This window comes from Mustela erminea, chromosome 10, assembly GCF_009829155.1.
Source record: "Mustela erminea isolate mMusErm1 chromosome 10, mMusErm1.Pri, whole genome shotgun sequence".
Lineage (NCBI taxonomy): Eukaryota > Metazoa > Chordata > Mammalia > Carnivora > Mustelidae > Mustela > Mustela erminea.
Window position 1 is genome coordinate 6,604,003 of NC_045623.1, and position 26,165 is coordinate 6,630,167.

A 26,165-nucleotide genomic window follows, 5' to 3' on the forward strand; every position below is an offset into this window, starting at 1 on the left:
AGAGGGTATTACACTAAGCGAAATAAGTCAGAGAAAGACAATATATGATCTCACTAATATGTGGAATTTAAGAAATAATGCAGAGGATCATAGAAGAAGAGAGGAAAAAATGAAACAAGATGAAACCAGAGAGGGAGACAAACCATAAGAAACTCTTAATCAAAGGGAACAAACTGAGGGTTGCTGAAGGGTGGGGGTATAGGGATGAGGTAACTGGGTGACGGACATTGGGGAAGGTATGTGTTGTAATGACCACTGGGTATTATATAAGACTGATGAATCACCTGTACCCCTGAAACAAATAATACACTATATGTTAAATATTTGAATTTAAGTTAAAAAAAATAGTCTGGTGTATAAATAGAAAGTGGTAAATGTAAGAATTATTTTGAAGGAATGAACAGCAGGACTTGACGACCTATAGAGGATGAAGGAAAAGGATTAAAGATGAAGATTAGGTTTTTGGTCTCAAAGACTGGTAGAAAACATGGTCTAAATGAGCAGAAATGTGAGAGTTGAGTCCATCTGCAAAAAGATAATGAAAAATTTGATCAGGAACATGCTGAGTTCAGGTGACTGAGAAAACTAAGTGGAAAAAAAAAAAAAAAAAAAAACCAAGTGAGGCTCTTCTACAATCAAAGCACAGGTGAGATGGGGACAGAGTTTCAAGAATGAGAGAGACAGTTCACATTTGTCAAAAGCTAGGGAGAGATTAGCAGGAAAGAGAAGGTCAGGCATATCACTTTCTGTAACTGTAACTTGTACACTTGTGACTTGTAAATTTCAGAGTTGTTACCTTTAACTCCTCAGAATCCTTCCCTATCAAGTTAAACACTAAATTTGGGATTTTTTTCTCTGAACATCTCTAGCATGTTCAGAAATGTTACTTCACATTTTCACTACCTTTTCTATTTCAGGCTCTTGAAACCTAAAACCTGAACCATGTCACTAGGCTTAGAAGCTTACCCTCTAATCATCCTCCATACTATTTTCAGAATATTTATAGTAAAGATTCATCATTATCCACTATAGGATGAAGTCCAAAACTTCATCAGCATGGCATTTCAATCTCTCTACAGAAAGATCCTAATCTACTTTTCAACTACATCTCATCTTTCAACTACATACTCCTTCCCTAATCCTATGGCATGATGACAGGATATTAAACTGCTTTATTAACTGTATGCCCCACCTTCCTCTTTTATAATCTGATGGTCAGGCCCTTAACTTGGAAATTTTTGCAGAGCAAAGAGCAGAAGCTGAAGTCAAATGCATTTCCTGACTTTAATAAAAATTCTAAACCAAGTGAGAAGATTAAGCCAGATGTCCCAGTGGGGAAGAGGAGAAAGGGTCTTTGAGGTCAACAGAAAAGGAGGGGGTTAGATTTCACTCATTTCAGAAAGAGACTGGGGATCAGAGAATAACAGGGAGCCACCTCCATTCCATATTAGTGTGCAGAGAAGCATCAGGACCTGGGGTGAGAAGGCAGTAGGTGACTTGGAGAGGCTGGACTCTATATCACGGGGTTCTGGCTTCATAAAAGACTCTAATAAAGCAAGCTGTTAGAGTTGGCAGAACCATGCTTGTTGGGGAAGGGGTACTTCCAGGGCAGACCAACGGTAAGAGTAATCCCTTGATTCTTTGGCACCTGATAAAAACCTTCACTTTCATGTAACTGAGAGAATAGGGAGGGATATATGTACCAAATGGATGATTTTGAACTTCCTGCTAGCCTGATTAAGATAAGGACTCGGGGTAACATTCAATCGATTGAAAGAAAGTGAAGAAACGTGGTATTTCCTGCACAACTGAATTTGTGAACTAAGAGTCATACCCACTTCGAACTTTTGGTAGGTGTTCACTGAGGCTCAGTCCTAGACCTTTTTACCTATTTTTATTTTCTTTCCATATCATCTTATCCTTTCCCATCTTTATACCAGTAACTTTCCATTTATATCTTTATCCCAGAATTTCCTCTGAGCTCAAATCTGAAATAGCCAACTACCTATTCATATCTGCATATGATAGGTCAGAGACATCTCAAAATTACCATCTTCCAGGGTACCTGGGTGGCTCAGTTGTTAAGCATCTGCCTTTGGCCCAGGTCATGACCCCAGTATCCTGGGACTGAGCCCCATATCAGGCTCCCTGATGAGCAGGAGCTTGTATCCCTGATGAGCAGGGAGCCTGCTTCTCCCTTTCCAGCTCCCCTGTGCTTGTGTTACCTCTCTCATTGTCATAAGTAAATAAAATCTTAAAAAAAAAATGTACCATCTTCCTTACCTATAATACCCCCACACTCATTCTCCCTAATTCTCTATTAGCAAACTATGAGCTGTGGACTAAATTTCTCCCCGACCTATTTTTGTAAATAAAGTTTTATTGGAACATACATGCCAACTCATTTATGTATTGTGTATGGCTATGTTTGTGCTACAATGGCAGAAACCTTATGACCTGCAAGGTCTAAATTATTTGCCATCTGTCCTTTTACAGAAACAGTTGGCTAATCCCTGCTCTTTGTTTTCTTCAAAGTACTTATTACAATTTGCAATTAGTTATTTGTTTGATCACTTGGCTATTTATCTTCCTTATTAGATACAAGCTCCTTAAGGGGAAAGGCTCTTGCCTTTCTTCTTTTAAGTATTTTTAAAGTATTTATTATTGAAATATAGTTGACATGTAATAGTCTATTAGTTCCAGGTACATAACATAATGAGTCAACAATTCTATACATTATTCAATGTTCACAATATCTCCAGTCACCATCTGTCACCATACGATTATTATAGTATTATCGACTATATTCCCTATGCCATACTTTTCATCTCTGTGACTTACTTATTTTATAACTGGAAATTTGTACTTCATAATCCCTTTCACTTACTTTGCCCTCCCCTCACCACCCTTATTTGGCAACCACCAGTTTGTTCTCTATATTTATGAGTCTGTTTTGTTTTGTTTTTGAGATTCCACATATATACAAAATAATATGGTATTTGTCTTTCTCTGTGTGACTTATTTCATGCAGTATAAAATGCTCTAGGAAATAAAAAATTTAAATAAATAAATAAATAAATAAAATGCTCTAGGTCCACCATGTTGTTGCATGACAAGATTTCACTCCTATTATGGCTGAGTAATATTCCATTGTATATATATACTGCATTCTCTTTACCCATTCATCTATCAATGAACCCAAGCGCTGCTTCCATATCCGGCCTAGTGTAAATAATGCTACCATAAATAAAGAAGTGATTTATCTTTTCAAATTAGTGTTTTTGGTTTTTTTTGGATAAATACCCAGTAACGGAATTACTGGGTCATATGATAATTCTTTTTTTTTAATAAAATGTTTTTTTAATTAACATATAATGTATTATTGGTCCCAGGGGTACAGGTCTGTGAATCATCAGGCTTACACACTTCATAGCACTCACCATAGCACATACCTCCCCAATGTTCATAACCCAAGGTAATTCTATTTTTAATTTTTCAAGGAACCTCCAAACTGTTTTCCACAAGGGCTGCCAGCTTGCATCCCGACCAGCAGTGCACAAGGGTTCCTTTATTTCCAAATTCTTGCTCACCAACCCTTGTTATTTCTTGTGTTTTTGATTTTAGACATTCTAACAAATGTGAAGTGATATCTGATTGTGGTTTTGATTTGCATTTTCCTGATGATCAGTGATATAGAGCATCTTTTCATGTGTCTATTGGCCATCTGTCTATCTTCTTTGGAAAAATCTCTATTCAGGTCTTCTGCCCATTTTTTTAAATTGGATTATTTGGGGGGTTTGGTGTTGAGTTGTATACTATCTTCATATATTTTAGGTATTAACCCCTTATTAAATATATTATTTGCAAATATCTTCGCCCATTCAGTTGGTTGATGTTTTTATTTTGTTGATGGTTTCTTTTGTTGTGCAAAAGCTTTCTATTTTGGTATAGTCCCAATAGTTTAATTTTCCTTTTCTTTTCCCTTGAGTAAGAAGACATAGCTAGGAAAATATTTCTACGACCAATGTCAAAGAGATAACTGCCTATGTTTCCTTCTAGGATTTTTATGATTTCAGGTCTCACATGTCAGTCTTTAATCCAGTTTGTGTTTATTTTTGTGTATGGTATAAAAAAGTGGTTCAGTTTCATTCTTTTGCATATAGCTGTCCAGTTTTCCAAGCATCATTTACTGAAGAGACTATCTTTTCCCCACTGTATATTCTTGCCTACTTTGTCACAGATTATCTGGACTCTATTCTATTCCAATGATGACCTAAGTGTCATCACTTTTGTGCCAGCATCATACTGTTTTGATTATTACACCTTTGTAACATATCTTGAAATTTGTGATTGTGATCCTTCCAGCTTTGCTTTTCTTTTTCCAGTCTGCTTTGGCTATTCAGGGTGTTTTGTGATTCCATACAAATTTTAAGATTATTTGTTCTAGTTCTGTGAAAAATGTTGTTGGTATTTTGATAGACACTGCATTAAATGTGTAGACTGGTTTGGGTTGTATGGATACTTTAGCCATATTTATTCTTCTTCATGAGCGATTGTACATGCCAGACTATATCTTACCAGGAAACAAACTGAGGGTTTTAGAAGGAAGGGTGGTGGGAGGGATGGGTGAGCCTGGTGATGGGTATTAAGGAGGGCACGGATTGCATGAAGCCCATATATACAAACAATGAATCATGAAACACTACATCAAAAACTAATGATGACTAACATAACACAATAAAAATAAATTACTGTGAATTTAATAAATTAATAATAATTATTAATTAATTAATTTTAATTAATAAATTAAAATATTGGTTCTTTCCATCTATGAGCATAGAGTATCTTTTCATTTGTGTCATCTTCAATTTCTTTCATCAATGTCTTTTTTATGAATTTTATTTATTTTATTTATTTTTTTTTTTAATTTTTCAGCGTTACAGTATTTTCAATTTCATTGCTAGTAATTGGTCTGTTCAAATTTTCTATTTCTTCCTGATTCCGTTTTGGAAGATTATATGTTTCTAGAAATTTATCCATTTCTTACAGGTTGTCCAATTTCTTGGCATAAATTTTTCAATATTTTTTTTTTTTAAGATTTTATTTATGGGACGCCTGGGTGGCTCAGTGGGTTAAGCCGCTGCCTTCGGCTCAGGTCATGATTCCAGGGTCCTGGGATCGAGTCCCACATAGGGCTCTCTGCTCAGCCGGGGGCCTGCTTCTCTTCCTCTCTCTCTGCCTGCCTCTCTGCCTACGTGTGATTTCTCTCTGTCAAATAAATAAATAAAATCTTTAAAAAAAAAAAAAAGATTTTATTTATTTATTTGACAGAGGGATCACACGTAGGCAGAGAGGCAGGCAGAGAGAGAGGAGGAAGCAGGCTCCCCACCAAGGAGAGAGCCCGATGCGGGGCTTGATCCCAGGACTCTGGGATCATGACCTGAGCCAAAGCCAAAGGCAGAGGCTTTAACCCTCTGAGCCACCCAGGCACCCCAGTATTTTCTTATAATCCTTTGTATTTCTGTGGTATCAGTTGTTATTTCCCTTCTTCTTTTCTGATTTTATTTGAGTCCTCTTTCTCTTCCTCTCCCTCCCCCAACTCTTGCTCTTGCTCTCTGTGTCTTCTTTTTCTTTTTCTTTTAATGAGTCTAAGTGTTTATCAATTTTGTTTACTTTTTCAAAGAACCAGCTCCTGGTTTCATCCATCTATTGTTTTTTTGAGGTACTTTGGACAGTATGTTTCTAGATATCAATAAATAGCCATTGAATGACTAAATGAGTAAATCAATGCCTTTCCTTTTCATCTCTTATTAAAATTCTACTCATTTCTTACAGATCAAAATCTTCACTGCCTACCCCAGCTCATGACCTTTTGTTCTTTCTCTACTGCTTTATATTTTGTTTCCATCAGGGGCTTCCTTACCTTCCATTTAGACTATCATCTCTAAAGGCAGAGACTAAACCTTATGCATCTTTGTGTTCTTTATTCCTTCATGTTATAGTAGTTTGTGCATTGTAAATTCTCAGTTAATAATTTTCATGAAGCGGTAATAAAATCCCTTATTTTTCCATCACCTTTGCTGCTCTAAAGGGTCAGGACTACAATTGCCTTAGATGATGAGGCCTTTTGCTGAGACACGTTACCAGAAAGGTTATGTCTAGGAGACAGTGAGGTTGAATGAGGATTTATAAGAGTCTCCACCTTCAACATTCATCAGTTTTAAGAAGAAGATACTGTAAAACTGCTTTGAAATATCTCCTTATATGAAGTTAGTTGGAGCTGCCCAAGCTCCTAATCCCTGCAAGGTTTTCAGTCTCTGCCTTGAGCAGTGAATGTTCTTGTTTTAACCTCCACATCAGATCTCTCCATGGTAACACTGGAATGTTTGCTATTTTAAGAATACGCCTCACTGCATGCAGTGTTATTTACATTAGGTTCCAAACAAGGCATAAATGCAATGGCTTGAGTGTCTGCTGATTTGTATGAGTGGGAGGTCCTGATTGCTTACTGGATATCTCACCCTAATTCTGTTGTCCTCTTTCATTTTGTAAGGCAACATTTATTTACATGTTAATAAATATTACACTGGGGGAAAACTGGAGAATGGAAAAATGAAATAAAACAAGAATTCTTCCAGACCTTCCTCTGCAAGTACATCATTGCTCCTTGCATTCATACCCTGTAGGTCTGGTTTCATTTAAAGGGTTCTTTGAAATGAAGCTTCTACTCTCCCATAAAAGGGAATCATGTCAGTAACTGGAACTATCACCAGTTTTTCAGAGTGCAGGTCTTTCATCTGCAACTTTGTGAATACACTCACGAAGGAAGAGAAAAACGCTTTGTAAAACTTCACTTTGTTAGCTTTTCTTTTTACTAAAAAAGATGTGGACATGTTGCTTCAGCATGGCAGCTATATCCAAAAGCTCCTGAGTTCTCTGCTCACAATGACATGCTCTTGATCTGAATGGACAAGGGGTGATTGGAAGCAAACATGGAATGATGTCAGTTGGAGGCGTGTCAAGTTTATGGCTTTCTTTGTTGCTGTTCTGTGGGGTTAATTATATGATGGAAGGTCATACTACTGTATAAGTATGGCTAAAATGAATGTACAATATTATGGTGGAATGGAAAAAGAAAACAGCTAGAGGGATAGTAAAATCAATTAAATTAAATAATCTTGATCAAAACTGTCTCTTTTTGAGAAATGGAAGGCTCTGAAATGAAACTTCCTGTACTTAGAGATTATACTCAGTCCAGACTTTCAGATTTGAGATTACATGAGAAGTACTCATCTATGGGAAATGGCATAAGAGAAGAGTTTTCACTTGGACAACTCAAACCTAGATGTGTAACATCTGTGAGCTTCCCTTCTTCTAAAGCCCAATTGTGGTATTCTTAGCTGTGAGGGGTCAGAGGAGGTAGAGGAAATAAGTCAGTCTCCAGAACTCTAGGGATGGCTTTGCTGGAGATGAGGGAATTCTTAAGTGTTTGCAGAGCAGGCCCAGAGCCTAAAAAATGAACTTGGGCCTTCCACATCGTGGGGGTGTGGCTTCTGTGGTGAGAGATGGCCTGGCAGACAAAGGTTGAGGATACAGTGGGAGTAAGATGCTGCTACTCCTGGCAGACAAGGATGACGCCCACAACGCAGGCTTCAGTTGTCACAGATAGCAAGAGTTGTCACACATGACTGTAGACAGAGGGGGGAGACAAAGTACTTTATAACTGGTTTTCTAATGTTTTTGGCCCCTAATTCAAGAATGGATTAGATCAAGCAGTTAATAGTGGTGTCAAACCATGATTTGCTCTCATGAGATGACATCATTTATCTGCTCAGTTAGTCCTCCTTCTAAAGAGCCCACAGGATTGTCTTTCTAAAATGCAAATCATATGCTTTTATTCCCCCTAGCTTAGCTTTTTTTTTTTTTTTCTTTAACTCTCTGTTTCTTATAACAGGAAGTCCTTAGCTTGACACTTATGGAATGTCCCAGTTATGTCTTCTATCATTCTATAACACTTAGTATATACCTGGTAATACCAGTTTCTCCCAATTCCTTAACTATGTTCCATATCACTGTATATACTGTACCTGCCTATGATGTATTTCTATTTTCTGCCTGGAGTACTCCGCCTTTAAGGTCCAGGTCAAGAGCAACTTCCAGGTGAGGCTTCTTTGACTTTCAAAGGTAGAGTTAATCCCTGCCATCTGTGGGTTCCTTTCCCACTATACATATATTTCTATCTCTTCATTTATCATTCTGTATTTTGTTCTTTGTTTACATGCCAATCTCTTATTGGACGATAAACCCTTTGGAAGCTAGAGCCCCCAGACTAGTGGTTCTTACTGAGTGACTATTATCATCTCCTAAACTGCATTTTGCAAATTCATGGGGTGTTTCTTGTTTTTATTGTCATCACCATGATGACTGGAGCAATGGGTGCTATGTAATTTGCAATGAGCCGGGCAAAGCATTGTTCCAAATTCTTTTTTTTTTTTTTTTTTTTTTTTTAAGATTTTATTTATTTATTTGACAGAGAGAGAGATCACAAATAGGCAGAGAGACAGACAGAGAGAGAGATGAGGAGAAGCAGGCTCCCTGCTGAGCAGAGAGCCCAATGCGGGACTCGATCCCAGGCCCCTGGGATCATGACCTGAGCCGAAGGCAGCGGCTTAACCCACTGAGCCACCCAGGCGCCCCATTGTTCCAAATTCTTAATGACATCTGTCTACCTATCTATCTGTCTATCTATCTATCTATCATCTACCTGATTCCAGTCTGTATGAAATGCATAACACAAGCAAATTCATTAAGGCAAATTCATTAATTCATTATAACAGAGGTTATCAGGAACTAGGAAAGGGAAGAATGAGGAATTATTATTTTATGGGTAGTTTCACTGAAAAATTCCAGAAATTTTGGTTCTCTGATATTCTGAGAGCTGGTTTTGAACTTTGTCAATAGATCTCTTTTGGTCAGTCACACACATGTACATTTGTGATACTAGCTCTTCAGAACAGCAGTGTGAATATGGGTATGAACCCACATAAACCTATGTTCAAATTCTTACCTCACTACCTACTGCCTTAATAACTTGGGTTACATCACTTAATCTAAATATTTGTTTCCCTACTTGCAAAGGGAGCTTTATCCTACCTAGTTCACAGGTTGTAATGAAAGCTGGAAAAAAAACTGAATGTTCAGGTCTCCACCTGGTGTTTAGAGCAGGATCAGGACTCAAAAATGGATCCTTCCTCTTTTCCATTCCTCTTTCCCTTCACTGGCTAGCAGCATCACACGGTTTCATGGACACTCAATAAAAGCTGGGTCTCCAGGGGCACCTGGATGGCTCAATTGGTTCAGCGTCCACCTTCAGCTCAGGTCATGATCTCAGGGTCCTGGGATCAAGTCCCATGTCAAGCCCCACATCTTGCTCCATGCTCAGTGGGGAGTCTGCTTCTCCCCTCCCCTCATGGCTTCTCCCCCAATCTTGCACACACTTTCTCTCTCTCTCTCTCAAATAAATGAATAAAATCTTTTAAAAATGTATTTTCACTGTAGGGGTCCCTGAGTAACTCAGTGGGTGGAGCATCTGACTCTTGATTTCAGATCAGGTCATGATCTCAGGGTTGTGAGATGGAGCCCTGCGACCTGCTCATGCTGGATATGGAGTCTGCTTAAGATTCTCTCTCTCTCTCTCTCTCTCTCTCTCTCTCCCCCTCTCTGCCTCTCCCTCTCACCCCTGCTTGCACACTTAAGTATGCACACATGCACACCCATGCATTTTCTCACTCTTAAAAAATTTTTTTTCCACTTCCAATAAAATTATGTTGCTTTCCATTACCAACATGTTACCATTTTGATTGTAGTAGAAACAGTATTAGTATTATTGGTAACTCTGTAGGATTAAAATGTGAAGTTTTGTTTTGTGCTTTCATTACTGAATGACTTTTAAATGTTCCATGGGGCACTGGTGAGGTAATACAACTTTATATAATCACCTGAACATACAATGGAATTCTGCTATATATATTTATATATACATACACAATGTTAATATACAGTGAGTTTTCCATGAATGGAACTGCTATGAAAATGAAGAAAGAGTTGATTTTTCTACTGTTTGGAAATTTACCAAGAGTTTTTCACCTTGGCAATGTCACCCTCATTTACTAATCGCATTCCCCTTGCTGTTTTTGAATCACCAGTATAACATGACTGCATCAGGCTACATTTGAAGCTATGACAGTCGCTTAGTTTTCCCTACAGATACAAGCACCTGACTCTTTCTTTATGTCTGCTAATATAATTGTGCTCATGTATGTGTGTATGTGTGTGTATGCATATACATACTATACATATGTATATACTCGTGTGTGTATATATATATGTGCAATGTATATTTTTAAATAAAAACCATTTTATTATAAATTATTCTTATTATATCTCATATGTTAAGGGCTTATATTAATTTGAGTTAATATATAAGGTTGGTAGAGCAGCACCGAGCCCACAGAAAATGCTACAATATGTGCTGAACCATAATTACATGTATACGCATCATTTCCCGAATTTGTTAACCAGAGCTTTCTAACCAAAGTGGAGTCACAGTCCAAGAAGTTTACAAGTACAGCTGAAATAGTGATTTCTTCTGGCCTTGTCATGGCCCAAGCGCCCAGACTGACAACCCCCAAGTAAGAAGCTCCATCCACTTACCACTGTACCTTACAAATATTATCATTTCGTGTTTGTGCCATGACACAGAAAAGATAGGAAGCACTGCTTTAGCCTAGTTCTTCTCTCTGTTCCTTTCATCCTGACTCCCAGCTCTCTAGATGTGAACCAAGAAGTTAAACCCCACTGCTCTAAGACCTGTAAGAATACTCAGTAACTGTTTATGCTGCTTGGGCAAAGATATATTCTAGGGTTCTTTTAGGAAATACCCTTTTACAAAATTAAAAGTTGAAGGGAAGAGGAGAGTTTACTCTGAGGTAACTTCAAGAGCAACAATATAGACTAACACAATTTTTATACCACAGTAAGAATTCTTCAATATTAAAACAGCATTATGCACACTTGAAACTAATATAATACTGTTAGTTAATGATACTGGAATTAAAATGATAAATAAATAAAAACAACATTAACTGAGAAAGAACCCACATTAAACATTCTGTACAATTATAAATCACTCAGGGTGGTGGGCAAAATTCTAATGGCCCCAGTGCTTCCCACCCCGGTAGCCACCACATCTTCACATAATCCCTACTTCTTGAGTGTGGGTGAGACTGACAACTTGTTTCTAAGGAATAGAACATGGCAAAGATGAGGGAATATAGTTGCATAGTTGTGCTACATTACATGGCAAAAGTGAATGGATCTTGTACATACAGCTGAGGTCCCTACTCAGTTGATTTTCAGTTAACCAAAAGGGTTATAACTGTGGGCCTGACCCAATCAGGTAACTCTCTTAAAAGACTGTGTAGAGGTAAAGAAGCAAAGGAACCCCCTTTCGCTCTGCTGCTGGCTATGAAGAAGCAAGCTGCCACAACCCCTACAGCCACTCAGAAATAAATTCTTCCAACAATCTTAGGGGACTTAGAAGACGATCCTTCCCTAAGTGACTCTCCCGATAAGAAAGCAGTTTGCTCATACCTTGATTTCATATTTGTGAAATGCTGGCAAAGAGAACCCAACGAAGCCATGCCTGGACCCCTGACCCACAAACTGTGGGACGATGAAGGTATGTCATGGTAATCCACTAAATCTGTAGTCATTTCTTACGCAGCAAGAGATGATGAACACAGAGGCACAAAGCTCTGCCCACACCTCACCTGCACATCCATGCTAGTTGGCTCCTCCAACAGATGGAGCAGTTGTTGTTTCTCTTGAGACAGCTGTTCTACAAGCTGCTTCTGGGCAGCCAGGCTCTGATTCAGTTCTTCAATTCTTCTGGAGCAAAGAAAAAGTCAGAACAACACTTACGGTCATGATACTATTATTGCCTTTATTATTCAGCCCATTCCAAAGATAGCATAATTGAGTCCAGTCAGTTTTTACCTTTGTGGGTCACGGAACTCATACTTTTTCTCAGAAGGCCACATATTCTCTGCTGTAGCCCCCTACTATGTACACACATGACCTTCTGCTTACATATTCACTAGGTTCACAGACCTCCTGAAGCTGACCCATGGATCTACAGACCATAGGTGTGTAACTCTTATAATAAGAGCCCAGAAGCCGTGTTTCTGGTTGTTATTGTTCCATTCAAGAAATAATTTCTGGATAACCATTATATAAATTCACATACCCTACCCAATACCTGGGAATATAAAGTTGGAAAGCATACAATCTCTGCTTTGTAGAAACTTTTTACAAGATTTATTTATTTATTATTTTAGAAAGAGAGCTGGAAGGAGAGGCAAAGAAAGAGGGAGAGAGAATCTCAAGCAGACTCCCAGCTGAGCACAGAGCCTGATGCAGGGGTCAGTCCCACAATCCTGAGATCTCATAACCTGAGCCAAATCAAGAGTCGGATGCTCAACTGACTGAGCCACCCAGACAACCCTCTGTCCTGTCGAAACTTAAATTCTTTTGGTGTGTGTGTGTTATGTCAGGGGTTTGGGAAGTGGGGAGACACAGCTACAAAATCAAATAACAGGAACAGAATGTAAGGAGTGCTACCATGACACAGGTGCCCACCTTATATAGAGTACACTGAGCGCTGGCGTGGAACTGTAGGAAGAAAGAGTGAGTCACTGAACTTGAAACAGTCTGTGGGACTTCAGGAGACAAGATTTGGAAAACTGCACTGTTTTCCAGGTACAGGGAGGAACTTGAATCAAGGAACAAAGTCATAAAGATACAAGATATTTTGGGGGAAGAGTCACTGAAACAAAGGCTGCAGGGGAGAGGTGAGACTAAAGAAGAGGCTGGAAATTCAGACTTGGATTTAGATGATCAGACCACGCACAGCGTGCTGAAGTATACAAACTACAGCTTCCAATCAACAGCTATTCCTCATCTGCTATGTGCAAAGTAAATCTTGCAGTTTCTCTTGAGTCTTAGATTACTAGAGATAACTGTCCTTGGAAAACACACTGGTACTAAACGAAATATTTCCAATTGTCATTATTATTCTTATGTAGGTGTGTAAGGTAGGGATAATACCTTGGGAGGGAAATAGTTGGGAGAAATGTGAGAGGTGCCCAAAAGTCAAATAGGGAGCACATAGACAAATTATAAATTTATTTAAATTTTATAATTTATTTAAAATTTAAAATTTATAAATTAATTTATAAATTATAAATTAATTAAGGCTTGAGGGTTAGCTAAGATTTGTGTAGGAACTTTAAAAGAACTTTAAAAACTTAAAAATATCATGCAAATGCAAGCTATAATAGTAATTATGATGATGAGGGGCACCTGGATGGCTCAGTCAGCTAAGCACCCGACTCTTGATTTTGGCTCGAGGGGTGAGATCAAGCCCTGAGTCAGGGTCCATACTGGGTGTGGAGCATGCTTAGGATTCCCTCTCTCCTTCTTCCTCTGCTCCTCCTTACCCTCCCCACCTGCTTGTGCTCTCTCTCACTCTCTCTCTCAAAAAAAAAAAACAGAAGTAGGGCATCTGGGTGGCTCAGTTAACCAACTTCCTTCAGCTCAGGTAATGATCCCGGAATCCTGGGATCGAGTACCACATTAGGCTCCCATCTCTACGGGGAGTCTGATTCTCCCTGTGACCTTTTTCCCTCTCATGCTGTCTCTCAGTGCCTCCCTCTCTAGGTAGGTAAATAAAATAAATAGGTAAATAAAAAGGAATAATTATGATGATGAATATGGATTCCATATCAAATTCCCCATGGTATCTATGCTAGAACATTCATTTTTTTCTCAAGCCTCCAACCTTACTTATCCCTTTGACCCTCAGTCTTTATAGATGATCTATTCTCCTATTTTACACTACAAAGTTGATAAGGCCATTTGATATAAACTCCCTAACTTATTGGTCACATGTTTCATTTGTTTAACAGGTGTTTGTTGGGACATGGACATGAGACATGAATTTCAGGGAACCTAGCAGGGAAAATCTGAAATCAAATATAATATGACACTGAGAACTGTACAATAATGGTTGTGTACATAAAACAAGGCAAAAATATAGAGACTTAATTCTTGTCACAAAAGCACTCACAGAAGTGATGCCTGTGTGAGTTTTGAAGTATGAATAGGAGTTCACCAGGAAGGAAAAACACAGCAGATGCTTTCCACAGAAGGAAGAGCATAAGCAAAAATCAGGAGACCTGACATAGCAGTATTTGCTTCTGGAGGCAATGTGTGAATTCAGGATTTAGATGCCTACAATGCTTGCAACCATGTTACACAACTTTCTCAATGCCAGTTTCTTCATTTATAAAGTATAATAATCCCTACCTCTAGGGTTGTTAGGAGAACTAAACAACTGTCGGAGGCAGGCCCCTGGCCAGGGCGGCCTCCGCCATTAAAAGATGGCGCCTGGCTAGTTGCCAGGTTAGGACTGCCTCGTGAGACTAAGCAGAACGCCCAAAGAGGAAGTAAACAGCATTGGTTGCTAGCGAAGTTGTTCGTTTAGGTGCACAGCCTGATTCGCTCCCTCCTGTACCCTGCTCGCTGACTGGTCATGTAAGCGTATGTAAGTGTGTAGACTTGCGGAAATAAAGAGAGAGAAGATGCATCCGAACCAGGGTTCTTGTCGTCCTTGCGGGGCGAGGGTGATAAACAACATTATAGTGCTCAGCTCAGTTGTACTGTAAGAGTGAACCAATCTTTAGTCATCATTGTTATTACTAGTCATGTAATGACTAGTGAAGTGTGAAGGGTTCATGGTGGGGATGAGTCTGGGAAAAATCAGGGGTCAGATCATAAAAGGCTTTGACAACCATGCTAAGAATGGATCTTACCTCCTGAAGGTGTTGGAGAGCATTTTATTTTAATTTTTTTTAAATATTTATTTATTTGAGGGAGAGAGAGTAAGTGGGATAAAAGGCAGAGAGACAGAGTCTTCAAGTGGACTCCCCGCTGAGCGCAGAGCCTGACACAGGGCTCGATCTCATGACCCATGAGATCATGACCTAGGCCAAAACCAAGAGTTGGACACTTAACTGACTCAGCCACCCAGGCACCTCTGGAGAGCATTTTATTTTATTTTATTTTATTATTTTTTTTTTCTAAAGATTTTATTTATTTATTTGACAGAGAGAGATCACAAGTAGGCAGAGAGGCAGGCAGAGAGAGAGAGAGGGAAGCAGGCTCTCCGCTGAGCAGGGAGCCCGATGCGGGACTCGATCCCAGGACCCTGAGATCATGACCTGAGCCGAAGGCAGCGGCCCAACCCACTGAGCCACCCAGGCGCCCTGGAGAGCATTTTAAATGACTCTGCCATGTCAGTAATCAGATCTGTGGCTCAAAAAGATCACATTACTCATTGTAGGTACACTGTGTGTTTTTCACCTCTCCAGTTAAAAACTACTGAATGCTTTTTAAGCCACATAGTACCATGTATCTAAGGGCCTAAATTATGTGTCAGTTTGATACTGTTGAATTTTCCACTTCAGAACTTTTCTGAATTGTTAGATTATAATAAAATAGAGAGTGACAGGACAGGAAGTAAAGAAATAATTGGGAAGTTGCTGCATTAACCTAGACAGAGGTGACCTCAATAATTGCCCAGTTACTTTTAGAAGAAAACTCAACTTCCTTACGGCATACAAAGCCAGCACAATCAGACCTTATTCCCAGTGTAGCTAGCCTCCCACTAGTCTTTCCCAGACCCTCTGCTCTAGTTATGTAGAACTATTTGCTGGTCTTGAAACATGCCGTTCCCTCTGCCTCCCTTGTGTAATTTCTCATCAGCACAGAGCTGTTCCCTTTCCTACCCCTTTCCTATATTATTTCTTTGAATTCCTATTCATTCTTCAAAACCCAGCTCAGATTTCATTGCCCCCAGGAAACTTTCAATGGCACCTTACTCTTTTAGTCTGGAACAGATGAGAATCCTCTATGTTCCAAGAGCATCCCATGCTACTTCTATCAGAGAACTTCTTAAAATCACATAGCATGTTTTTCACCGAGAGGACCTGGGTCTTTCATCTCTGTGACTTTTGTGTTTAGGCCAGTGTCTGGCATGTAGGAAGTGCTCAATAAACGTAACTAAGTGAGTCCATGTCTCTTTTTTGCCACCATCTGACCATTGTTCTACTAATACCTGACAGCTAAGAAGTGAATTCTGTTAATGGATACTGTGGAAGACTCAACACTAAAAGGAAAATCCTTGGTTGTGGTGGCCATAAAATCTTGGAAATTATGAAGGTCTACTCTAGGGCCTTAAAATGGACCAGCACAGCTGATATATGCTTTTGTCACCTCAAAAACAAGCAAAAGACAAGTGACAAACAGAGCACCAGAGGCACTTACTTGTCCCGCTGGGCCAGCGTCTCAGTGTATTGGTCAGGATCAACCCGGTCCGTTGATACCTCGTCCCTGTCCTTGGTGACTCCCTTCAGTTTCTCAGAGAGCTCCAGGTTACACTCTTTCTCTGCTTCCACCAGAGCTGCCATGCGTGCGGCCTCATTCTTTGCTAGCCTGGATTCCTGCAAAAAAGAATGAAAACTCTTTTGCAGAGGCTGCGAAGTCCCACCCAGGTTAGGAACCCAAGACTGTGGACACTTGGATGAGTCTGGGAAGGAAAGGAGGGAAAGCAAAGGTGAATGCCGGGAGGCAGAGCAGTCGGGAAATGGATGAAAAGGGGTCCGGAGCCATGGATCTCTGAAAGTCCGGCTCACCTCCTGCAGCAGCTGAATCTTATTCTCCAGGAGCTCGTGAACATGCTCCGTTTCCTGCTGTCTCTCCTCAAACTGGCGCCGGAGCTCAGCTTCATTATGGCTGTTGAGATTCTCCACATCAGCCCTGAAACCACAGAGCATTTGCCAGTCAGATCTAGTCATATAACTTACCTAATGGACCCATTTAGGTTGTTTCAGCAATTCAGAGTCACACTGATGAGAAAAAAAAAAAAAAATGGAGCATTATTCCCTCTGAAATTACTTGTGGAACTTTTTTCAAACTTTTCAGGTAATCTTTCAGGAACTCTAATTTTTTTTTGTTGCTTGTCAATCGGAACACACTTGACTTCCTAGAGGCTTCATTATCGCTATCACTTCAAGAGGAGAATCTTTCATTTGGGAGCTAGGCAGGCATCAAATGGTTCAGAATTCAACATCCATGTTCCTCTGTCCCTGGTCTCTTCCATTTAGACTGTTCTCCCAGAGTGCTTTGCTAATTCCCTGTCTTTCTTGCTATTTGAATTTAAAGTGTGCCTTCCATTTAGGGTGCTGGGACAGAATATCCATTTGGACAGGCACAGAAACGCTCTCTTCCTTTACAAACAGTAACCCACAGGCTGTCCTGAATTTGGGTTACCTATCCAGTTTCCCCATGGTCCCATGCAGAGAGCAGACATTTAATCTATGAAGCTCAGGGTTCTGGCCCAGCTTTGCTTCTCTGATATCCTTAGGAATGAATGTCCAGGCACTAGCATGAAGCGGGTAAGGTGTCACCAGCTTATTTATAGCTAACAACAGCTGCCCTTGGATATTTGAGGATTAACAATTTGGAGGCAATATCAGGTGCTGAATGATCTTAATTCCGGTTTGGTTGTATTCCTGTTTTAAGCCATTTGTTGAGAACCATGGACCATCTTCTTGTTCTCAAAGCAGAGAACAATATTATGCCTTCATAGGTTCATGATAAATCAAAGTTGCTCTAACCAAGCCCAGTGGTACTTTAATGTTTGACCCACAAGTCTGTGTCTATAAAAACCAAAGGGGATTTTCCCAAATTATGGGATTCTTTGGTTGATAATGGACACTACTCGGTACCATCTCAGAGGCTCTATTTTCTGGAGTTCACACATCATTATACAGATTGGGGGTGGGAATAGAGGATCTTGGTTGTACAAGGGACACAACTCAAGAAAATAACTCAAGACCTGCAAAAAAGGCAGACTTCAAGAATCATCAGCTTTAACTTTGACTTCATATTCCTTGATAAATGCAACAGACAACAGCTAACTACAATATCTTGAGAATAGAAGTTACATATTTTCAGAGTAACTTGGCAGGGAATGCCTGATTTAATAGGCTACAGCTGTTGTAAATTCACAAGGGCGTTGAACTTGATGCCAGAAATGTGGGCTCTGCCACTCATTTGAGAAGACTTTAATGTACCTTAGTTTTCTCATTTCTAAAAATAGGATAATGTCATCCAATTAGAAGTTAAACTGACATAAAACATGTTTTAAAAGCATTATACAAATCTCAAAATTAATTTCTCAATTGTAAGTTTTCCTAAAGTCTGTTAGCTCATTTAATGACTTAGTAAATCTTTAGTAATACCAGTATCATGTGTACAACTGAGTCTGATTTTGAGTATTCTGATCTTGCTGGACTGTCATCCTAAATATCAAGAAATACTACAGAGGAGCACCTCGGTAGCTCAGTTGTTAAGCATCTGCCTTCAGCTCAGGTCATGATCCCAGCGTTCTGGGATCGAGCCCTGCATCAGGCTCCCTGCTCAGCCGGGAGTCTGCTTCTCCCTCTCCTGCTCCCCCCTGCTTGTGCTCCCTCTCTCACTGTCTCTCTCTCTCTGTCAAATCAATAAACAGAATCTTTTTTTTTTTTTTAATTTTTTTTTTTTAAGATTTTATTTATTTATCAGAGAGAGAGGTGGGGAGAGAGTAAGCACAGGCAGACGGAGTGGCAGGCAGAGGCAGAGGGAGAAGCAGGCTCCCTGCTGAGCAAGGAGCCCGACGTGGGACTCGATCCCAGGACGCCGGGATCATGACCCGAGCCGAAGGCAGCCGCCCAACCAACTGAGCCACCCAGGCGTCCCAATAAACAGAATCTTAAAAGAAAAAAAAGCAATACTGTAGAGACAGAAGGAATGCCAGATGAGATTAAATGCATACAGATCCCAGAATAGAATCTAAAAATTATTTTAATAGCAATTTTAACAATACTTGTTATTGAAAACTAAGGGGTTTTTAATGACAAAATCAATAAATTATAAAAGTAACCATTTTAACAATACAAAAGTATATAAAGAAAAAAATGAACAAGTCTTCTCCCCAACAAAAACTCTTAATCCCATTTCCCTGATACAAGTAATGTTAAGAGTTTGGTATATAAACCTCTAGGTTTTTTGTTAGTTTGTTTGTTTGTTTGTTTGTTTGTTTTTAAGCATAATCAAGCAAACACATGTAGACACAGAGGAGACTATCTTTACACAAAGGGGCTTATATCGTAAATATCACCCAGCACTGTTGCCCACATTGCTTAGTCTACCAGGGACCTCCCACCAAGACAATAATATAGTACTAACTCATTCTTTTAAATGATTGAAAAATATTCCACAGTATGGTTATATCAAAATGTATTCAACCATTGCCCTGGTAATAGATAGCTATTTCTAGTTTTTGCCATATAAATTTTTTTGTAGTAAACATCCTTCTGCATTTATTCTTTCATAATTGTGCTTTTATTTTACTTTATTTTATTTTTCTTCGTGCTTTTATTTTTGAGGGATAGAATCATTTTAGAGATTATCTGGTCAAAGGTAACATGTATTTTTCCCTTTGGTAGGTAGTGCTACGTACAAAAAATGTTGCCATAATTCACTCTCACCAGCAGTGTATGAGAGTGTCCACTTTTCCCCAAATCTACGCCAGCCCTTGATGTTATCAGCTGACTGTTAAATATGAAGTTTATAATCTTAAGCCAGGTAAATTCCCAATCTACCTCAAGGTCTGTCAGATCTAGTAACAGGGAGAGCGAAAGGGAAAGAAAGCACATTGTCTAAGTTTCTAAATTGGCCACAACAATCACATACCAGAGTTAAGATGAAGGAATTTGGTTCCAAATCTACTGTTTTCAGATTAATAAACCAGACTCTTGAAAGTACCAAGAGTTCAACTGCTTTAAACTGCAACTCACCATGTTTTATCTAGATGCTGTTTCTTGTCCTGGAGTTCTCGTTTCAAGCTCTCTACTTCAACCTTCAGCTCGATGTTCTGAAAAGCACACCGGTATTAATTGTCATTGACTGTCCCACACCCTCTGTCCTGGAACCAGGTTCCTACTTGAGTCTTGCCTTGGTCTACAGCTTCTCATCTTCACCCAGCCCTCTTCACGACCCATGACATAAACAAGATTCAGATGGATCAGTAACCCAGTCAAGGATGAATGGACTATGCAGCTTTAGGATATCCCTGGAGCTACTTATCTGTTCTCCCAAGCCATTCATTCTTGCCCCTGGATGAAGAACACCACCAAAGTCTGTTCTCTGAAGCAGTGGAGGATGGCGTGTATATTAAAATAATTTTTTCTTACCCATGTAAATCTGCTTCTGAATGCCAAATTGCTATATATAGAATTATAACTTAAATATAACGGGGGACTTAATTATTTAAAGAAATTATGTTGCAAACGTTTTTGAAAACAATACACTGCCCTTACCATTAAGTTGGATTTTGAAAAATTGCAATTGCCTAAGGTGGTAAGGGAGTCTGATGGTAAATCTATGAAGGAGACCATTTTTGTTGAGGTGAAACAGCAACAAATTACAACTTGACAAACACAAAAGGGAAATAACATCCCAGGAGAAGTAAAGTATGAACAGAGATTTGGTGTAATGTTGTCCACGGAATGTCCAATACAGCTTGAATGGCCTGGTGAACTGTGAAGAGTGGGAAATCAGTGCAGGAAATGTTTACAACTAGTTTGTGAAAGCCATGTTAAGACAACTGAATAGCAGTCAGTAGACAACAAGAACTCATCAGGGAGCTTTAGGCAAAATATTGCCATGATCAGGTCTGTGTTGAGGGAGGAGTTCACAGTAGATGTAAAAAAGGTGAATGAGTCAGGAAGCAACTGCTCAGAATAGAGACAGGGACTGTCTGGGGTCCAAGAGGTAGAGGGAGCAAGACTCAAAAGGCATTTCCAAGGGGAAATCCATGGGGCTTGCTGGTGTGTGTGTGTGTGTGTGTGTGTGTGTGTGTGTGTGTGTGTGAGAGAGAGAGAGAGAGAGAGAGAGAGAGGAGCAAAGACAATGCTGAGATTTCTAGCATGTGGGTGGTAATGCATACTATTAACTAAAATAGGGAACAGAAAAAAAGGAGCAGGTTTGTCAGGGAACCTAACAAGGAGTCTAAAAATACTAGTCAGGGGCGCCTGGGTGGCTCAGTGGGTTAAGCCGCTGCCTTCGGCTCAGGTCATGATCTCAGGGTCCTGGGATCGAGTCCCACATCGGGCTCTCTGCTCAGCAGGGGGCCTGATTCCCTTCCTCTTTCTCTGCCTGCCTCTCTGCCTACTTGTGATCTCTCTCTGTCAAATAAATAAATAAAATCTTTAAAAATAAATAAATAAATAAATAAATAAATAAATAAAAATACTAGTCAGGCCTAGAGGCTTTATTAAGGCTTAGAGCAGCGTATACAGAGAATGTACTCACTAGAGACTGTATACACTAGTACACACACAGGAGAGTGTACACAAAGTTAGTCCCTTCCCTGAATACATAATATGAAGCAGGAAGCATTTCATCAGTGTATGTTATGGACTCCATCACATGCACCTCGGTTTTCCCACAGGTATAGTGCGGTTGCTTTTCTTTAAAAAATGAAGATAATGAAGTCTATTCCACAGGGGGCTTTGTGCAGAGTCAATGGGATAAGAGACATAATACACCTAGAACTCTGCCTTGCACACGGCTGCTCAACAACCTGTGTTCACTGGCTAACAGGTGCCAGTCAAGAGATCTCTGCCCCACCAGGAAAAATATCTAAATCTGAAGGAAGAAAAAATGGAATGTTAACTACCCTGGAATTAATAGAGAAAAAAAGAAAAAAGGAAAAAAAAATGGAGGATGCAAATTCTGTGGGCTCTCTCCGTTCCAAATCCTAGATAAGAAAATGAAGCCAATACTTGAATTAATTCGGCAAAAGATTCCAGGTCCCTCATTTTAAAGATAAGGAAACTGAAACTCAAAGAATTCCTCTAAGATAAAAATAATAATAGAATGTAGCATTCAACTTTTGCTCCAGCATTTCAGCCAGAGACCAGCCCAGGAAACACTGCCAGTTTTTGCTTGATTTAGTAGAATGTGGTAAATTATAGAATTAGGGAATGTGCTACATTAGGCAGTTAAGTCTAGTATAGTGGTCAAGAACACAGGCCCTGAAGGTGAGAAAAACCTCAACCTTCTCATCTATCCAAGGAGGACCATAAATCTTACTAGGGTGTTAAGAAGATTAAATGAAATAATGCACAAAACGAACATTACACAATCCATGGCATGCAGTAGCATTCAGAAAATGTTAGCTATTATTAACCATAAAAACAAAAATTCACCCTCTCTGACTGGGACAGCTGAACTGCTCAACCAATCCTGTGCTAAACTAACATTATGTCATGGAAAGGAAAGAAAGTTACTACGCCAAAGTTAGGCTATCCTAGACACCTGTACATGAATACACACCCAATCTGAACAGCCTTCCCGTGAGCTTTATCCTCCTGTGATAAGTAGAAAAGACAAAGGAGAAACAGGGAAAGAAAAGAAGAAAGAGGAAAGATGAAAAATAGAGCTACTTCTCCAGGCTTTGGTATTGAGTCCACTGAATCAAACAGACAATCAAGTTTATAAAGTTCAGATAGAAATGCGCCTGGGTGGCTCAGTGGGTTAAGCCGCTGCCTTCGGCTCGGGTCATGATCTCAGGGTCCTGGGATCGAGTCCCACATCAGGCTCTCTGCTCAGCAGGAAGCCTGCTTCCCTCTCTCTCTCTGCCTGCCTCTCTGCCTACTTGTGATCTCTCTCTGTCAAATAAATAAAATCTTTAAAAAAAAAAAAAAAAAAGAAATGCTATAATAGTTTCATCTCAGGGCGCCTGGGTGGCTTAGTTGTTAAGCGTCTGCCTTTGACTTAGGTCATGATCCCAGAGTCCTGGAATCTAGCCCCACATCGGGCTCTCTGCTGGGTGGGAATCCTGCTTCTCCCTTTCCCTCTCCGCCTGCTTATGCTCCCTCTCTCACTGTGTCTCTCCCTCTGTGTGTCAAATAAATAAAGTCTTTAAAAAATAATAATAATAAAAGAGTTTCATCTCCACAAGATGAGAGCCTGAATCTTATTTCAGTTATTCCAGGGGATCAAAGTACTTTCACGGGTGTTAACAAAATCTACCACATGGAAATTTGAGTTCATAACCACCTGACAGCATTATGGTCTCACCCTTCTGTAACCTCTTTCTGCAGAAAAATCTCTGTGTGATTTATCCCATTTATTCATTCTCCATTAGCAAATATTCATATGTAAATTGTCCGATTCTAAGTACAGCTGGAGTGGATTCCAAATTAACCCCATCTGTTTGCTTGTCTTATCCCCAAGTCTTGTCAGCTTTTGGTTACGATAGCTGAGGAAATTTTTGTACTCAAGAAAGGCGCAGCTGGGCTGGCGAGGGGAGAGAGCTTCTTTTTCTACGTGTCCCAAGAGGAGTATTCACCCATCTAAGTGAAGAAAAATTTCACTGATGAGGCTAAAATTAAATGATTGGGAATACAATAAACCTTCATTATAACGTTAGTACCTAGAGCTTGAGAACTGGGCTAATGATGAGTTTGTAGATCAACAGTGTTTAATCAGACTTTCTCTGTGTCACAACTTGTCTTATTTCCAGAAAAACTGCATGACCAGAGTCTTGACAGCAATTAGTGTTAAATACAGGATTCTCCTGAACTGATTTCCACCCTGGTGTTTACTGCAGGGTCCAACACAGAACTGGGTTAAAAGCAACCAATGGTAACTAATTACCTAACTCCTCTCCAAGGCTTCCACTTAAAAAAAAAAAAAAAAAAAAAAAGATTTTACTTACTTATTTGAGAGAGATAGAGAGAGACAGAGTAAGAGAGCATGAGCGGCGAGGTCAGAGGGAGAAGCAGACTCCCCATGGAGCTGGGAGCCCGATTTAGGACTCGATCCCAGGATTCCAGGATAATGACCTGAACTGAAGGCAGTCGCCCAACCAACTGAGCCACCCTGGCACCCCAAGACTTCCATTTTAACTCTACAAATCGATCCACTGCTCATAACTTCATATTCATGCAAGTGTGTGTGTGTGTGTGTGTGTGTGTGTGTGTGTGTGTGTGTTTCAATTACTCTTCAAGCACCTTGAGAACAGGGACTATGTCTTATTTTATATCTCTCATAATTTGCTGCTGGGGTAAGAGCAGGCACTTAAAACAAAAGGAAAAAAAAAAAAAAGCTTGACCACAGTCATTGATAAAACCAGCAAGCAAAGTATGTGTTAGAGATTAAAGGTTCCTGGAACCAAAGTTCTTCCCATTGCCGTTCTTGACCTCAGGAAGTTCTCTGTGTTACAAGATGTGAATTGGGATCAGTGAGTGAAAGAAATGGATATCACATCTTTGCAAGACAGTAGGTTATATGCCAGAGAGGAGCACAGCCTTCCACAGAAGAATCCTTATTTGCGACAAAAATAAATATGGCCAGATCTCACTTTAAATCAATTCTGTAAACTAAAATGATTCAAGAAGAAATAGGTTAGCAGGAAAGAGTCTCCAGATCTTATAAGCAGACCCTCTTGTAATGTGTAATTATTCAAAGTGAAAACTAACTCTAAGTGGATGAGTTTTATTTTAAATTTTTTTCTTTTTAGAATTGTAACATTCAAGGAAAAGTGTAGCTCATAAGTACTTTTGCATACAGAGTAAATTTCTTTTCCGCACCTCTCTGATACCACTGGGGCAAAGCCATAGTTCTATAAAACAGGGTGAATTATTGACTATTTTCATAAGGGGTTCTATGTTTCCTGACCAAGGGACAAATGACTGGTCCCTACAAATCCCTAGAAACATATTTGAGTAGCTTCCAAGCGAGTTATTTGTAGATGAAGTTACTTTCCATTCACCCGGTTTTAAAGCAAAAATAGAACTCTAGTGGGTCTAAATATCTGGTTCTGTCATTAACTAACTGTGGGACGCTGAACTAATCATCCTCCAAATTTTCTGCTTTTATACAATTAATTTAAATCAGAGCCTCCCCCTCTTGCCCATAAGAATTATAATACAACCCCCATCGCTCATTTCAGCTGATGTGAGACACTTAGCCAGAATGTGTTCAAATGCAAAACATAAAGTTCTTACGCCCTAGGGTAGAGGACAGACTTTATTCTTTCTCCTGTCATCTACTAGCACAGTGAAGCCCCAAATTAGACACATACGTTGTCCCAACATGTGACAAGTGTCCTTCATTGTCCTGGAAAGGACAATACGGCAGTGTCTTTAACTTCAGTAATCAGAAGACTACAACACAAGGGCACTCTTCTTTCAGAGACTGCCTTAGCGTCCAGTCCCCCAAAGAGATGGAAAAAACCAAGTGGAAAAGTTTCGACTTATACAGTACAAAATACAAGGATCCACATTCAAATAACAAAACTCCTCTATTCAAGACACTCTTTCAAGCCCTACACTTGTCAGTCCTTAGCAGAGGCCTGAAAACTATACCATTTCCTTCCTAGCCCAGTTTACCTTGGTTAGACAAACACAGACTGAATCCACATGGAGGCCACGGATGGGTTCTCAGGTGACTGGGTATTTGGACAGATGCAGCTAGGGTTCGTGTGTGTGTGTGTGTGCGTGTGAGAGAGAGAGAGAGACAGAGACAGAGACAGAGACAGAGACAGAAAGGGTGCTCACTGGGAAGAAGACAGGGTAGCTGACTTGTGAGATTTGTATTTTCACCTAATTCTAGTACTCTAATAGGTACTAGAAAGAGCAAGGCAGTCCCAACCACAGTCCTTAGGGAACTTGCTGCCTATAGGGGCCATTAACCAGACAATTATAATAGAGTGTGGTAAGCAGAGGAGACCTAACAGCACTGGGCTGGCTCAGTCTGTGGAGCATGCATGCTTGATCTCAGGGTTGTGAGTTCGAGCCCCAATGACATCTTAAAAAACAAAACAGAGGGGCGCCTGGGTGGCTCAGTGGGTTGAGCCGCTGCCTTCGGCTCAGGTCATGATCTCAGGGTCTTGGGATCGAGTCCCGCATCGGGCTCTCTGCTCAGCCGGG

General features: G+C 39.9%; 1 protein-coding gene across 12 annotated transcripts in view; it reads right to left on the minus strand.

Moving 5' to 3' along the window:
- The window catches only part of PDE4DIP (phosphodiesterase 4D interacting protein), a 217,967-nt gene that overhangs the window by 93,801 nt on the left and 98,001 nt on the right, over positions 1–26,165 (minus strand). For 10 of the 12 annotated variants that reach the window (XM_032361304.1, XM_032361302.1, XM_032361303.1 and 7 more), the window contains 4 exons: positions 20,022–20,098; positions 16,815–16,938; positions 16,447–16,622; positions 11,832–11,949 (listed from right to left, as the gene is read on the minus strand). In XM_032361304.1, the coding sequence (XP_032217195.1) occupies positions 11,832–11,949; positions 16,447–16,622; positions 16,815–16,938; positions 20,022–20,098 (495 nt within the window). Of the gene's footprint in view, positions 1–11,831; positions 11,950–16,442; positions 16,623–16,814; positions 16,939–20,021; positions 20,099–26,165 lie in introns of those variants that run through there. The other 2 variants (XM_032361283.1, XM_032361299.1) reach the window with 2 other exon arrangements.